Source organism: Pangasianodon hypophthalmus, chromosome 17 (assembly GCF_027358585.1).
Source record: "Pangasianodon hypophthalmus isolate fPanHyp1 chromosome 17, fPanHyp1.pri, whole genome shotgun sequence".
Classification (NCBI taxonomy): Eukaryota; Metazoa; Chordata; class Actinopteri; order Siluriformes; family Pangasiidae; genus Pangasianodon; species Pangasianodon hypophthalmus.
The window spans coordinates 20,619,138-20,636,353 of NC_069726.1; the positions used below are offsets into that span (position 1 = coordinate 20,619,138).

The window sequence follows — 17,216 nt, forward strand, 5'->3', positions numbered from 1 at the left end:
AATGCTTGAACAACTTACACATTCATATCCAGACTGATAAATAAGGCCCATTGATAGGACATTCTCTGCACATCATTGTTATAGAAAAGTAATCAACCCTTCTGCCCCAAACAGATGCAAGCACTGTGGTATATAATACAACTCAGGAAAAAAAATGAAGCTATTTTCTTTACACAAAGCAAATGAGAACCTAAACATGTGGATGAAACTCACATTTTAACTGTAGATCACTGGACAGAATGCTGTGGAGTATGGGAACTCAGTAGAGCTGTTTGAAGTTCTTGAACTTAGCCTTTGAACTAATCAAGAAAAATGAGCTCAATTTAAACGCTGCTTCGCTTATCAGTAATCACAGCTCACTATCATTTGGTGTTTGCTAGTGTGAATGCAGGGTAAAAGATCTGAGACTAACACAGGGTCATCAATTCCAGTCCTGAGGGTTGGAGTCTAGTTTAGTTTAGTGTTTGCCCATTTTCAACACACCTTATTCAACTAAATACTTACTAGGACAAAACTGTACATGCTACAGTTAGTACATACAAAGTGCGCCGATGTGGTAAATGAACACATTCTTTCCACAAGCGATCATACAATGAGCTGTTACATCAAAATAACCGCACCAAGTTTGTTTTCGTTTTTAATTCAATTTACACAAGAAGGGGTGCTAAAAAGAAAAACAGCTTTAAAGCATTAAAAAAAAAAAAAAAAAAAAAAAAAAGCTTGTTCCACAATTAAACATTTTGCACAGACTCATTCTGTACACAGAACAGCATGCATGGCATCTGGACTTGTGAGCGAAAAATACAAAGCACAAAAAGAACAAACTAAAACGAACAAAATCTAAAAAAATAAAAAGGACTACCAGTCAATTCCAACACTAACCATTATAAATATGGAATTACAAGTTTAAAATCTTCTGAATGAAAAGCGTAGTGGGGAGGTTTAGTATGGTCTGTCCCGCCGATCCTGGCGATGATCTCCCCTGAGAAAGACAGAATAACAGAATTACACAACTATCATTTAGTGAACACTGTCCATGAGCTAAAACATTAACTTGTATTTTCTAAAGAGTAATGTCATTTGCCCAGTCTAGCCTCTCTAGTTCAGCTGTACTACATATTTCCCTGCTCTAGCACACCTGACAGAGTGCCTCTCACGTTAAAATAGATGCTAAAGCAAGAAAAACACTAAAATGTGTTTCAGTTACTCCAGGTCCAATGGCCTGCCTGCCTTATGAGCAACACTGCCAGACCAACAATTAACTCTGATGATACTGATAAAAGTAAAACCAGAAACAAGACCATCCAACATGCTAAACAAGTCTATTCCGACAATTTCTCTTTAACTATGTAAGAATTGCTGCCGAAACCACGTTTCCCTTCACAGTGAAAGTCCGACTCACTTCATGTCGATCTTCCCTGGTGGTCCCATTCCCCGGCCCCTTCCACGCATGTCATCCATTGGAGGTCCACCTCGGCCCCTCCCACCAAATCCACCTCTGTCCATGCCCCTGCCGCCACGGAAGCCGCCGCCGCGGTCTCCCCCTCTGCCCCCACGGAATCCTCCAGGACCGCCGGGGCCTCCTGGTGCACCCCTGTCCATGCCACGGCCGCCGCGCATGCCTCCAGGTCCACCACGGCCACGTTCACCACCTGAAAACAACAAGCAAGTCAAATCAGCTTCAGGAGAGGTTTTAAACACGTCTTACAGTCTGCACTTCAAGACAGGTCAGAAAAATAAATCTTTATCCTTTGAGAAGAAACTCCAAAGATGCCATTACCTGGAGGGAAGGGAGGTGGACCGAAACCTTCGGGTTTGGGTGCCTTACATTGGTTACACTCCATCCTCCAAGCAAAGTTCTGGTTTCCACATCCACTGCAACACGAGAGAAGAAAGAAATAATCAACATGGGAGGCAAGGCATGACACTACACAGCAAAGACTTTTTACAGCAAAAGGTCTTAAGATTTAAAGAAGGGGAGGGGAAAAGGGGAATCTTACGCATTAGGACACTGCCAGTCTCCAGCCCGCTGCTGCATGTTTCCACCAGTCGGTGCCCCTCGGCCCATTCCTCTAGGTCCCCCTCGAGGCATGAAGCCTCCACGCTCTCCACCACGGCCTCCCATGCCACCTCGACCCATCATCCCTACGGGCACAAAATCAGCTTTGTTATAAGGGCAAACCTACTCATCCTACGATGTCCCTGCGATGTAGCACCATTTCCACATAGTTCCCTGGGAAACAGATTTCATTAAAGACCTCCTGGTTACTCACCTCCTCTTCCCATCATGCCCCCACGGTCTCCCCTCATCAGCATCCCACCCCTCATCATCATGGGCTTCCGCCGGGCCATCGACACCTTCAGCTTCTTCCCCTGGAAGTCCTTACCTGTGCAGAACAAAGAAAACCATTCAACTACTTATAACTCACATACTGACAAAGCTTATATATTTTAGGAGTTTTTAAAAATAAAATTAAATATTTTTAAATAATGGGTTCTTCTTTGGCAAAAGACAACCTGCTTTGGGAACATTAGTGTTTTTTCCCCAATTACAGAAATGCTGACAGCAGCATTTAAATAAAAATGTAACGTACATTCCTAACATTGTTTAGATAATGAATATAGAAACAGAGCTGCTGCATTCAAATCAGGTGAGTCTTTCTCTACTTTGCATTGGTCTGCAGTCACATCACAGCATCACTGATTTTCCTAGAACAGCATGTCCTGTTGTGTTTTATTCTTTACAAATCTGACAGACTTGTTAACTATGTAATTGACTGTCTAGTAGACCGTTTGGAGGTCTGCCTGAACAGCATCGAAAAGAACCCAAAATGGCCACCGTTAACTTCACACTTGGTGCGTCATCCATTGAGAAATCTAACAGCAGTGGGCTCAGATGGCTCCGTCCTTTCCATTACGCAGGGCAGGTTACAAACTCTGTTCAATAAGTGCAGAGCACTTCACACTATGGCTAGTACATCAGTTTCATGATAATGTGCTTACCAAACTCCCCAGGGAACACACTACTCCCAACACTCTAACCAACCCTTGGCAATTGTTATTTGATAGAGCTGTTGATTGAGTTGGAACACTTCTCTATGTTTCATTACAGAACTTTTGAAATAACAGTTCTTGGTTGTGGAGTGAGATTTCTGAATCCTGTATGTATGAGTGAAAAAACTGTAATCAAACACACCATCGAACCACTCCACTGCTGCCTTGGCAGCCGGCGGATCCTCGTAGGACAGGGTGGCGTCGCCCTTTGGTTTCCCCGTGTCCTTGTCTGTATAGATGTTTATAGCGGGGAGGCCAGTACGTTTATTAATCTGGGGGAGAAGATGCACAACATGTCAATAAACCTGTTTATAATTACAAAGCCCAAGTCATTCAAAAGCAACCTTTTTTTTGGTTCCTATTCATATTCCCACATCAGTTCCAGTGAAGAGCATTGAACAATTTGCCTAAACTGACCAACTGGTTATCAGTTGATCTTTATACCCACTTCCCATTTAATATGATGATTTCTTTCTTGCTTAAACAGTGACGGTATCAGTCACACACTGTTCCCTCACCCTGATGATGCCGCTCTGTTTAAAGAACTCAGCCACTTCATCCATTGTTGCGTTTTCAGTCAGGCCGGTGATGTAAATGGTGCTGTTCTCTGAGTCATCCTGCTCCTCTGGGCGACCTAACACACACACACACACACACACACACACACACACACACACACACACACACACACACACACACACACACACACACACACACACAAATATCCACAATGTAGGCCTTGGGTTGCACCCATTAAAGACGTTTTACACTACACATTTTGTATAAGGGGGAAAAAATTCTAACAAAAACAAAGAAAAACACTCAGAAGAAGCTGCACTTACCCATGTCTGCATCTGGTCCTGATATTAAAGATGATGACAGAGGGAGGAAGAAAGAAAAAGAGCAAGTTAGTCTACATGCTTCACTTTCTGAACACTGACATGACCAACTCCAGGTAAAGATTTCCCAGGCACACTTGCTCTTCTGAGCATTCAAAAATAAGGAGAGAAGTAAGATACCATTGTGCTTCAATATTGTGGGGAAAATATTTAAAAGAATCTATTCAAATTAACCTGTACACCTGAACCTAACTGTTTCTGCAAGTGTGCCATGAATAGCAAAAACGTGCCAAACCACAAACCCAAATTGGACTCCGTACCTTAATTTCATAGAAAATGCAGTAAACCCTGACATTGTGTGTGACGCACGGTCAGTTACCATTAAACCCTAAAATGTGAAAAACTCTTTGAAGGAGTCCGTAATTTTTAAACCCATATTTCTGTTATTAAACTGAACCAACCCCATTGTCAACCAATAGATAATTGTTCATAACAACCCTTAAAACTCTAGCCGGCAGACTTGTGTCTTTGCATGGCAAGGCAAAAAAAAGGAATATTTCCCCTCTGTAATATCAAATATCCATGAAAATGGTGGAACAAAAGCAAGTTTGTGTATGCTCTGGTAATTCTCATTAAAACTTACCACCAGGCTTAATGAAGCCACCTCTGTCTCCAGTGATGCTGGGGGAATAAGCGGAGATATGAAGGCGATTTTCCCTTTAAACAGCCACTTCAGTACCACAAAATGGGGGTTATGGGGGAGAGTGGACACGTCTGGCTCTACACACCCCAAACAATGTGCCCTAAACATCCCCCAGACTAGTTACTAGTTACAACACTTGGTTTAGTTAACACTTATTTCGGGGGAGGGGAGAGTGTGTTCAAATGGCGTAAAGTACTTTACATGTTTGTGGCTGAACATTGGTAAGAATGGTTAAATAAAACAGGGAAGTTTCTTTACTACCACAGATGTGGATATATATATATTTTTTTAATACACAAAATAAAAATGAATTAATTGTTTCAGATGCAGCCCAGCAGCTGGGTTATTGTATGGGGAAAATGTAAACCTCTGCTAGTATGATTTGATCATTTTAAGAATGAACAAAGAAAAAACAAAAGTATCATCTGTGCAAAATCTTGTAATATGCGAAGTGAATTCAGTTAAAAAAATAAATAAATTAAAAAAAAAAAAATACAGGTGGGCGATACAACATCTTGATCAAGATTGACATAATCACTAAACACTTATGCTGTTTGGATGTTCATGATCAATGCAAACGCTCCACCCACACTTAGCCACAGCCATCAAGCTTATGAAAAATGGGGGTTTTAATTGGCTACTGCAAGACATAATAGGAGAGTTCTCAGGAATCAAGAAAGGTTTCAAGTAGAAGCCAACATTGAGGGCTTCAACACGAGTTGAAGAAAAAGTCAAAAGTAATTTAATATCACTTGTGTTTCCTTCTAACAGAAAAATAAGGCTGAAGTTGAGCTGTCTACATACTGGTAAAAGCAACCTTAAAACATTAGGATTAGCTGAATAAGCCTCACTAGGCAAAACTTAACTGTTTTTTTTTTTTTTTTGTCACATCACCCACCTTTACCACAAAAATGATTCTAATTTCTGACTGCATCTGAAACAATCGGCTTACACAAAGCTGGTACATGCACTTTCAGTCAAATAAATAAAATAAAGCAGTGAAACTAAAATATACACCATTCCTTTGTTACAAATATGTTTAAGAAATAATTATACAAAGTAAAAATGCTATCAAACATTCAAATACAGCATTACAGTTATTTTTGGGTTAATAAACACACAAGACTCTTTTCTCTGCAATTCCCCCGTGAGGGTTAAACCACACTTGAATCTCTTCGCTTTAAATGACGCCACCAACTCTTTATGTCCCCATTTGAAAAGGCTGCCGGGCCACACTGAACTGAGTAGCGGTACTGTAAATGTATTGCTGTGTTAACATGGCTCTCACTTTGTTACCTGCAGCGTATAAATGTGACAAAGCATGTTAAAGCAGAATTGCTCATATTCATTCAGAAGAGACAAATGCAATAACCATATGAAAATTATTTTTAAAATATTTTCCCAGAACTCATTAAGGGAAAAAAAAAAAAAAAAGAAAAAGAAAATGGATGCAGTGTATTTGGGCAAATTGCTGGCAGTAAAACAAGCACCACCTACAAACGGCAGCAGAAACTCCTGCCTAAAAGCAAGCGTTTTGCATTTCTAATTTGGGTACAGATTAAACAGAAGACAGACAACTGATTCGTTTAATTCATTTCCAGGGCTATTGGTGCAGAGTGGTACATTATAGCGGGTTTAATATTTTGCATTACCCTAAATAAAATATACCCTTTTTGTTTCCAATGCTTTACACAAAAAATGCTACTTGAGGCAAATATTGTTTCAGTGTTTAACACTTTTGTAAACAGTAACACTTCTTGGTGAGGATGGACCTTTTACAGACCTGATATAGAGATTCATCATTTTTTCCAAAGTTAAAATATTCACTAAAGTCCTTTTTTGAAGGCAGTAGACACATTACCATCTTATTTTAATGTAAACTGACACAATTTAGCAACCCAGAAACCAGGAAAAACCAGGAAATGTGTCAATATTTGAAACACTGCATTCACTTTCAAAATTCAAATACCACCTGTTCATCACTGGATTATCAGCAAAACCTTTGAAAATCACAGAAAACCCTTTGGAAACATTTGAGAGCTTCTTTTTTGATCAAAACATTGGCAGAATTGCCCACCAAGACCATTATACACCCTTAATCTGGAGGGGAATAAAAAAAGATACATGAATTGTGTTTGTTAAAAACAGACTGTAAGAGTTTTAGCTTAATTTATCCGTTTCCAAAAATATTTTAGAAACCATCTGAAGGTCATAAGTTTATAAAAAGATGCGATTCCATTTTGCAGACACATATAGAAATACAGAATAACCCAGCAATTTAAAGCATTACTTGCGGCACTTCTGTAGCTAATTCAAATGGTGGCCAATAGCAGAATGTTCTTAGATACACAGAGAGAAAAATATCTATTAATATCACGTTGATAAAGTGCCTCAAAGCTACGACCATTGACTACCTGGTTAAAAAAAAAAAAAAAGATCAATAAACCCCTATCATTAACTCAGTCTTTATGTGGCAAACCAAAGCCAAATCTATTCAGGTTTCTGTTTACAGAGTAGAGCTTAGATTCTGTCACACGCAATCAACTTTTAATAATGAAACATTGATGTGGAAATGATTTTTGATCATTTTCCCCCAAAATAACAGTTCTGCAACCTCTTACCTTCGGCCATGTAGCTAAGGGCTGAGAGCTATTTAAATCATCTACACTTTCCATTTTCATAACCAACTTTATTTAAATTAAGAGTTGAAGTTTGCCAATTACTGCTGTTCCACTACCTTTACAACACAGCAAGCCTTCCAACAATCCGCTTTGACCTACATTCTAGTAATGCCTCGCTCTGCATAACTGAATTCAGCCCACTCAATCACAGGAGAAACCGTGTTGGGGGTGTATTTAGCATAGCCCTCAGCCCCTTTATGGCCGTTCACAGCTCCTGTATAAGGGAATGGAAGTGACTGTGGCACGCACACGCACACACACTTACCCCATGCCTCCACGGTTCATTCCCCCACGCATTCCTCCTCTCATCATGCCCCGGTCGAACCCCCCTCTGCCGCGCCCGCGGTTCTCCCCCCCTCCCATTCCACCGCCATAACCACCGGACTCGGAGTAACTGCCGTTCTGGTGGTCCTGCCTGTAATTACCTGAACAAACAAAACCAAGGAAAAAAAAAAAAAAAATCAATTACAAAGATAAGCAGTAGGCTTTGTGGCTGCAGCTGATTTAGGCTGAAACCACATCCATGTATGCCCCACCCTACCATACTGACTAGGGGGTTTGTAGTCGTTTTGTCCATATGCACCTCCACTGCTGCCCTGCTGCCCATACTGACTGGCAGGAGGCTGTCCGTAGGACCCAGAGGGTGGGGGATAGCTGGAAGGTGGAGGCTGCTGTGGGGGCGGAGCTTGCTGCTGGTATCCGCCCTGCTGGCTGTAGGAGCTCTGCTGTCCGTAGCTGCCCTGCTGGCTCTGATAGCCGCTCTGCTGCTGCTGGGAATACGAGTTCTGTTCATATCCTGGAGTCTGCTGACCACCAGAGCTGTAACTGACAGAGAATAAAGAGCTGCAGTTAAAATCATTCACGACAGGACCTGCTCTTATTCCAGAGGTGGGCTACAATAGCTGACGACTTTCATTCAAAGCAGGGACATAAAAACCTGTAATTTCCTTGGGGATAAATAAGGCACAATGGCTATTCATAAACATGTTGGTTCTCTAAACTTAGTGCTGGAGAGAACCACACTGCTAATTATGAATAGAACGTGATTATAAATAGCTGCAGTACCTGGGAGGAGCTGAAGAAGCAGCGGCCTGCTGTCCGTACCCGGTGTAAGCAGGCTGGGCTCCGTATGCAGCCTGGCTGCCATATGAGGCCTGATTAGTGCTGGAGGAGGCAGAGGACGCATCATAACCGCTGCCTCCGTAACCCTGGACGGGCTGAGAGTAGCCCTGAGGGGCAGCCGGAGTAGCGTTATAGCCACCTATAGACGGGAGAAAGTTTACAATTAAAATACACTTATGCTCAGACAGTTTAAATAAATATCACACCAGGGTTTCTACACATTTACTGTCCCATACTGTAGATTTAACTTTTTTTTTTTTTTTTTTTTTCAAGTCCATTGATAAATAAGCAGCATAATCTGAGCACAGAACAGGTCAAATAGTTAAATGAGCATTATAAAAACCCTCACCGCTGGCTGGTGGTTGCTGTCCATATGAAGACCCATAAGCCTGCTGGCTGTACCCTCCAGAGGAGCTGCCGCTCTGGGAGTACGCTGAATCAGCAGGCTGGGTGTAGGAGCCGTAGCCCTGCTGCTGACCATATGACTGCTAAACACACAAATCAATGATGGTAAGACCACACTTTTTAGAATTTTTTTTTGAAAGTTGAAAAAAATTTGGCATCAAAGAATTTTTAAACCTGACAAGACTGAGTTATGAGCTACAAAATGCTATACGCTCCTGTAGAATGCAAGTCTGTCTGATTTAAAATAAATAAATAAATAAAAATACAAAATCATTTGTTAATGTCCAGGTTCAATACTATATTACACTATACTGTATACAATACTATATCGCCATTGTAAATGAGAACTGGTTCTCAATTGACTTACCTGGTTAAATAAAGGTTATTATAAAGTTTATTATCATTATTATTATTATTATAATTATTATTCAGAAAACCCAGAAGTGCAATTCACCACCGACTTCACTGTAACCATGGAATACAGACTGAATTAACACCACCTTTTTTTTGGGACTGGTCTGCCTTTTTTTAAAGTTTATATTTGTGAACATGAAGCATAGCTCATAGAAACCAGGTATTAATACTCTTAGATACCATTACTATTCTAATATGTCTAATGGAAATGGCAGAAACAGGCTAAAAGTGGAGGAAAGATGATCCAGATGGCATCTGGAATGTGTTATGGGAACGGTAGTTCTTACGCTTGTACAAGACAATAAGCACAGAGTCTTGTACTCGTGTTTTTTCTTGTCTTTCAAAATGTTGTTGCTTTGAAATTATTTATGAGGTCATCTCATAGCTGTTTGGTTTGACACTTTAAACTCTTTGCTGAATAACCTTCTAGTCTATGGAGAAAATGAGTGGGAAATTTACTTCTGAACTCAAGGCCGTTGAAAATCAGCAGGCTCTTGAGCTGACATTTTAAATAAACAAAAAAGCCTTTGAAATAGACATTTTAAGAGACAGTTGTATCCTCTAAAACAAACCAGAGCTTAAATGCCATCTCCCATAGACCTGAAGGGTTTGTTTTCCTTTCACTCGGAAAGAGGACTTGACTAAAAGGCAGTTTGCTGAGTGAGTGAGTGAGTGAGTGAACGGCTGAGTGATTTACCTGGGTACCTTGCTGATAGGCCTGAGCAGGCTGGGCAGCATAGGAGCCATACCTGAGCAAACAAACGCACACATTAACTAAACTACTACACAGGAAAATCAAAAGGAAGCAGCATTCAGCAGCCTCTCAGGATTATAGACATATAATGCAAATGGCACAGCATGCAAAACAACACATTACGAGCCAGTAGTAAACTAACTAATAAAGTAAACAAATATTATCTGCTAACCGGATAAAAAAAAATTCTTACCCTTGCTGGCCTCCAGCCTGTCCGTAACTGTTATAATCTGCAGCAACCAAAAACACTCCATGTTAGTAATTTTTACAAAAGTTAAAGGGTTCCACCAATTGCAAAGGGACCAAAGAGCAACTGCTCACTGTCTGTATTTTTATTTTCAACTTTAATTTACAACACACTTTTGAGATACTGTGATCTAACTTTTTTTAAATTGAAAACTCTGATTTGAAGCAACTAATTTGAAACTGTTTTTTGAATCTTGTAAAGTGCTCAATTTTCAAAATTTGTGTTTTCTCCTTTTCAATGTCTATCTATTTTTTCAACATTAAGCAAGAAATAAACCATGACAAGACATGCTGTCGTAGAAAAATAATCCATGATTAGGTTTAAAGGAACCAGAAAACATACAACTCTTTCCCAAAGCGTAAACATTACTGATGCTGACACTGGAGGCTCCTTCTATAAATCTTAAACAGCTCATCACAGAGAAACTTCACCATATCAACAATCAGTAATTTGAATTTGAACAAACGCATTAATATAAACCTGTAATTTGAATTTGAACAAACGCATTAATATAAACCTGTAATTTGAATTTGAACAAACGCATTAATATAAACCTGTAATTTGAATTTGAACAAATGCATTAATGTAATTAATGTAAATTGAATTACAGCTGGAATTACTGTCAGAGCTGCTGTTATAGAAAATTAATCAACGCCTTCTTTCTGACCAATCAGACTTAAGAACCCAACAGCAGCTTTGGCACAATGTTTTAAAATGTCAGCACTGTTTTGTTGGCAGTTTCTTTGCAACCCTACACAGTGTACTACATGTTGTGTGTTATCATATCCCTCACCCCTAAGATGAACTATATTCAGTACTCCAGCACTTCCGGTGTGTTAATGATGCTGAAACGCAATCAAGATAAAACAAAGGTGATTGGGTTTGTTCAAGATGGCGGCCGTGATACCGCTAGTGCTCAGATACACAGCGAGATTGTCTTTATCTTCACAGGTTACAGTAAGTCTCTGGGTCCTGTACAGTTAAATGTTTTTATCCCTGCATAAACATTATCCACTATAAACAGACATGACTAGGAAAGGTTCATTTTGCTACTGAAAGGATAACTGTCTCTAATCCTGATGTTTGTAATCCCAATGAGGCACAGAGGCATTGTTAATGTGCAGCTAACCCACAAATGTCGACCTTCTCAAGCTATAAATCTTATCCCTAATCCATTTCCCACATATTTAATGTGATTTCAAATCCATTTCTGGATCAGAAGCTGGAAAACGAAATTGTTGAGGCTGACGTTCATGCACAGTCCATTGTGTCCTGAACACAAAGAGACTTCAGAAATGCATTGCTAAATTATAACATACGCACCATTAAACTTACAAGTTACTGAGTATAGTAAATCATGTGATTAAAACAAAACAATATCTAAATAAACCGTTAAGCTGCGGTAATTAAAGCTCAACCTCCGGCCTGTTGAAGCACGTGAACGGTTAAAACGGTGAAAGCTAACCGACTTATCCAGCTAACGCCTTGCTTGTGTTTATTCCACTGTTATTAGCATTTGAAAATATACAACTTATTAAATCCAGTGGAGCATTTTCTAACGTTTACGCCAAGGTTAATCTCTCCAAAATCTATTTCCCTATCTCGCTAACTCTCTACCTAATGTAGCGCCCAGCTAGCTACAACACTGAAAGCTTTACTTCTTCTATATTCACCTTAATTAATTATTTAAAGCGACCATTTTCATCGCTCTCCAGCTATATTACAGCCTTGCTAAGCAACCGGCCTGATAAAACAACGGCTCAGTCCTAAATACCTGTCTACAGTCCCCTATCTAGAGCGCACGTGCAATTATTTTAGATTCTACGTAGGGCACTAGTGTAGGAAGTACGCAGCCATTTGGGATTTAGCCTCCGCAACCCGCTCAGCTAATCTAACAAGCGAAAAACGGGTTATGCAAACAAAGATAAACATACCGCCTATCGCTAATACTAATAATACCAACTAAATCTAATCACGCACACAATTCCTATCGGCTACAATGACTCTTCTATGAAGAAAAAGAAAAATTGGATGTTTTTTTTTGTCCATACAAAGATTTGAATTACCTGCTGCGGACGCCATTTCGTGGATTTGCGTGTCTCGCTACCAACCCCAGTGCGCATGCGTGAAAATGGCGACAGGGCGCTTCCATTCCCACGCAATACAATATTATGAAAATGTATTTAAAGACACAATCTCTTTTTGACCTACTCACATGAAACTTGTTTTTAGCTTTAGAAAACGAGAATTGCTTAAAATGTACACTTTCATTGGTTGACGGAGAGGTTTTTAATGAATATGTACCGTCTTAAAAATATCGAATGGATCCGTCCGTAATGACGACACAGGTATCCAGGCTACGTTTCTAACACGCATACTAGCGTACTAAGTAGTACGCCACGAGAGTATGTTACCATAATTACCATATTACTCTCTTATACTATCTAGGATATAAGTGTGAGCCCTATTTGGAGGGAATGAAGGAATATGGCTGTTCCAGTCTCTACTAGATTTATTCCTGCTTGTCATAAAGCCAACAGATTTGCCATATTAATGTCTACATTCTTATTTTTAAAGGTTATCTGTAACATTTAAAGAATGGCTATGTTTAAGCATTCATTTAAAGGTATTTTCTTTAAAGAGCATAGCTTAATGTACTGCTGTGTTGTATAGAATAAGAAATATGAGATATAATTATAGTGTTATTATAAGTAACATCACATAGCCTATTTTATTTTATTTTGGATCCTTTATTTTTGTGACTTTAAACTGTTATAGATTTGCAATCGTGCTTAAATTAAAAGACAAAATAGACTAAATCGGCCAATTTGAATGATATGCAGGCCTGCTCTTTAGATTATGTTAGATTTCTGTCTCTCTTACATTTACATAAACTTGTTTACTTTCCTTCCTCTGTTTTGTACATGTACCTTGGTGGTGTAATTATGTACTGATGTGATGTCAACTAGCAAGAATCCCATTTTTCCTAAGTGTAACATCCGGGATGACTGCTGAAATATTAAATAATAACTATATATGTAACAAAGCTGGAAGGTTATAGCAAAATAATAATAATAATAATAATAATAACTTTTCTCTTTTACAACTTCAAATTGATAACAGTCTTGATCCCCAACAAGATTAGAGGAAAATGTTTTTAATTCACATCATTTCCCCCTTACGTAAAATTTAGTAAGATAGCCAAGACATGTTTAGTCCCTGACGTTTGCATCCTTAATTTTGCACTGGACCTACAAGGTGAATGTAGCTAACAATCAGATTAACGAATTAAATCTAAATGGATCAATAAAAAATAAATGAGTGATATAAAAAAACTACAATTTGCAAAGCCAGCTTACAAAAGCATTTATCAAGCTTTTCTTTCTAAGTCTACTAATTTATAAAGTCTAACCCATTCACATGAAAAAAAAATTAATGAAAGCCATAAGCAGCCAAAAGAACTACAATTTCTCTACTACACACTTCACACATGTCCTTAAAATAAGGGCAAAACCTGATAAAATACAATATCACACAATATGATACTCAGGACATGTGATATTGATATGTGTTCTTATGAGGTGGGCAGCATTATTTTTTCTTTTTGCTCCTGAGATGAAGTTGTCAAATTTAGAAAGCAGCATTTAACAAAACTGTCTGCTAAAGTCCCTTATATGAAGGAAACTTGAAGGAGCATCACAATGCGTCCTCCATACAGAACACAATCCAAGAATTTTTCTAAAGTTTTAAAATCTTAGCTTTGAATGTTGAATTAAATTACTGACCCAATGCAAGACATTTTTAAATATATAATATGGTGGTAAAATGGTACACCGTGATAAAAAAAAAGTTCTATAATGATATAAAAACTGAAACACTAGCATATGCTTATGAGTGAAAAATATAACCAGCCATTAGGATTTTTTTTTTCCGGAAATTATGCTTTAATAGTGTACTCAATGAATGAAAAGTTCACTGAATGCATGGATGACACGTATGTAGTTATTTTCCTGTCAATATTAATTGGACATAAATTCAGCAATGAGATAGTCTGATTTGTAAATCTGCAAGTGCGGCTAGCAAAAATTTTGTGAGAACAGTCTCATATCACATTTATAAAATCTAATTTCCATCTTCACAGCAAAAATGGACACATTTGCCATTAGATTCATGACTTTAAACAGGAAGTGAACTCCATACACTTGATTCTGTATGACTTTTTTCTACTTACAAAAGTTTTCACAAGTTTTCTTGGATGTTTTGTGTGTGTGTGTGTGTGTGTGTTTAAAATCCGCAGCTAACTGTCATATCCTCAGTACACGTGACGTACAAAACTGTCTATTGCAAAATACTTGATGGCACTTTTAAACTCTGATATGACAGAACTGAATAAAGGTGATGAATTCAAAGTTGTTGTCTAAAGAGAAATAGAACAGACCGAGGTGTCAAATGGAACCAGCGTTGATATACGGCTGATATGGATGACATGACTCGAAGGCGGATTTGTGTGGGATTTAAAAAGCGTGAAGGAGACATGACGAAGCGTCCGGACGCTCTCTTCACTCCGGCTGAGCTGAGGTCTGTAACGAGGAAGTCTGTGAGCGACAGTACGTCATGATGGACGAGCTGAAAAGCAAACTGTTCCTGTCACAGTAATCCGTCCTGCTCGAAGACTGAGGGTAGGAGGGAAAAGTCAAACGGGGCGAATTTGACACCTGTACCGCTGTAGAATTTATTCTGAAACTCCACCCTGCAGAGAGAGAGAGAGAGAGAGAGAGAGAGAGAGAGAGAGAGAGAGAGAGAGAATGAGAGGGACAGATAAAGAGACAGAGAGAGGAAGAAAGAAAGAGAACCAAAGAGATGGCCGAATAGAGAGAGAGAGAGAGAGAGAGAGAGAGAGAGAGAGAGTATGAGACAGAGAAAGAAAGAAAGAAAGAAAGAAAGAAAGAGAGAGAGAGAGCAAGAGAGGGACCGACAAAGACAGACAGAGATATAGAGAGACAGAGAGAGGAAGAAAGAAAGAAAGAAAATCAAAGAGAGACCATCAGAGAGACCAAGCAGAGAGAAATAGAGAGAGAGAGAGTATGAGAGAAAGAAAGAAAGAGTGAGAAAGACAGAATGAGAGAGAGAGACACACAGAGAGAAAGACAGACATTTAGAGAGAATGAGAGACAAAATTATTGAGAAACAGAGAGAGCGAGAGACAGAGAGAGGTCAAAAAGGGCAGAGTTTAGGTTTTATTTGATGAGTAAGTGGTAATTAGTAAAGAATCTCACATAAAGCATTATTACCCTGCTACACTAGCAAACGTTTTTATTACTGAACGTAATACGTAACATTAGTTCAGTTAGCATTTGTCTTGGATAGCAAGTTTGCTTAGCAGTTGATGCTAAGAGTAATTCCGCTGTAAATTCAGCTGTACTGAGTCTTTTCCTACTAATTTCCCAACACGTGTGAGGGAAATACGCCTCATTTCCACTCTGACTCTTTCTGCCTTCACCTAGGTTTGGCTAGGAAGTAGTATGCTAAATCATTAGCTTCAGCTATTAGCTAACTTAAGCTTGATGTCTATATTTCCTAGTTGCCTAGCAACAGTGTTCTCTATATGATTTGTTGTCATCCATGTTGCTTTCATTCAATAAAAACACACTGTAGTAAAAATGATGAAGACTTCTGGGAGAAACGTAACTGTCAAATGTTACGTGTTGTCAGTTAATTTATTGATGAATATTAGTGAAGAATGATGGAATCTTGGTTTGTCTATATGTGTGTGTGTGTGTGTGTGTGTGTGCGTGTTTGTGTGTGTATACCAGTGCAAGCGCAGTGCATGCAGGAAGGCGGAGAGTCCCTCCATCAGCAGCAGGATGGAGATGGTGAGGACAGCGAAGACGCTGAAGACAGGAACGAGGAAGAGCACGCCAAGACGCACGCTTATTCTCAGAGCTACACGCATAACCATCGTCCACAGAACCTCAGAGAGCTCTAATACACACACACACACACACACACAGAAACCAAAAACAATATATCACACATTTAATAACAGACACCAACAAAAATGCTTACAATTATATTTGTATATTGATACTTTATAATATTGTTATTACTAATATTACTAATTATTATTAATATATAATGACCATAATTTCTTGTGTGTGTGTGTGTGTCTGTGTGTGTGTCATTTTATCAAAATAAGCTAAAACCCTTCTCCTTTGTGTAAAAAGATACACAACCTCACAAACTACTCTCTTCTCTTGTGTGTGTGTGTGTGTGTTTGTTTGATCGTTTGTTTGTGTCTGTGTGTGTGTTTGTGTGGGTGTGTGCGTGTGTGTGTGTGTGTATACTAACGTGCGTGAGCCAGGCTCAGGGCCCACAAGCGCAGGTACGATGCTGTATTTGAGATGCAGCCCAGACAGTACTCAATAGTGTGTATGGCCTGGTGTAACAGGGCATCTCCGAAATCAAACTGTCCACACACACACACACACACACGCACACAAACACAAATACAAATTTAACACCTGCCCTGACAGGAAATTCCTTTAATTTACCAGCCACTTTGGCCAGACTTAATACTCTTATTTTTCCAGTGAGAGACAGTATGAGAGAAAAAGAGATCCAAAGACAGAAATAGAGTTAGAGAGAGAGAGAGAGAAATTTCAAAAAGGGCGAAGCTTAGGTTAGATTTTTTTTCCAGTGAAAGATGCACAGAGTAATTTTGAGCTAGATGACGTTAGTCATCTGTCTGTTAAATGAATTCAGCATCTAAATGATCAGGATTAAATTTTACACACATCTGTACACACACAGCATTCTTGCAGTAATGGCCTACTGTACATTTGTTCCAACAACAACAACAACAGAATATAAAGGAATAACACACTCCAGACTGTTCAGTTATACGAAAATAATCCACGCTGTGGTGGGGTGATACGTCACATGATGCAAAGCAGAGAATTATTTTAATATAACCGCATGGTCTGGAGTGTGTAATTCC

General features: G+C 39.1%; 2 protein-coding genes across 6 annotated transcripts in view; both read right to left on the bottom strand.

Annotated features, from left to right (window-relative positions):
* Positions 1-624: 624 nt before the first annotated feature.
* ewsr1a (EWS RNA-binding protein 1a) lies at positions 625-12,382 on the bottom strand. 4 transcript variants are annotated; one of them, XM_034312375.2, is made up of 16 exons: positions 12,286-12,382; positions 10,166-10,202; positions 9,916-9,967; positions 8,749-8,884; positions 8,343-8,538; positions 7,828-8,102; positions 7,543-7,702; positions 4,537-4,574; positions 3,897-3,914; positions 3,573-3,688; positions 3,197-3,326; positions 2,274-2,387; positions 2,001-2,145; positions 1,781-1,875; positions 1,403-1,652; positions 625-982 (listed from the first exon to the last, which is right to left on the bottom strand). In XM_034312375.2, the coding sequence occupies exons 1-16, from the start codon at positions 12,299-12,301 to the stop codon at positions 943-945; spliced, it is 1,818 nt and encodes a 605-aa protein (XP_034168266.1). In that variant the 5' UTR covers positions 12,302-12,382; the 3' UTR covers positions 625-942. The 4 variants fall into 4 exon arrangements, with proteins under 4 accessions (XP_034168266.1, XP_026798270.1, XP_026798271.1 ...); XM_026942469.3 differs by having other exon boundaries at positions 7,828-8,096; positions 8,749-8,887; positions 12,286-12,381; XM_026942470.3 differs by having other exon boundaries at positions 7,861-8,102; positions 8,749-8,887; positions 12,286-12,381.
* A 135-nt stretch (positions 12,383-12,517) lies between these two features.
* Positions 12,518-17,216, bottom strand: part of atp6v0a2a (ATPase H+ transporting V0 subunit a2a) — a 29,881-nt gene continuing 25,182 nt past the window's right edge. For both annotated transcript variants that reach the window (XM_026942465.3, XM_026942466.3), the window contains exons 19-21: positions 16,568-16,685; positions 16,030-16,201; positions 12,518-14,969 (exon numbers count right to left, since the gene is read on the bottom strand). In XM_026942465.3, the coding sequence (XP_026798266.3) occupies positions 14,867-14,969; positions 16,030-16,201; positions 16,568-16,685 (393 nt within the window). In that variant the 3' untranslated portion in view covers positions 12,518-14,866. The remainder of the gene's footprint in view (positions 14,970-16,029; positions 16,202-16,567; positions 16,686-17,216) is intronic.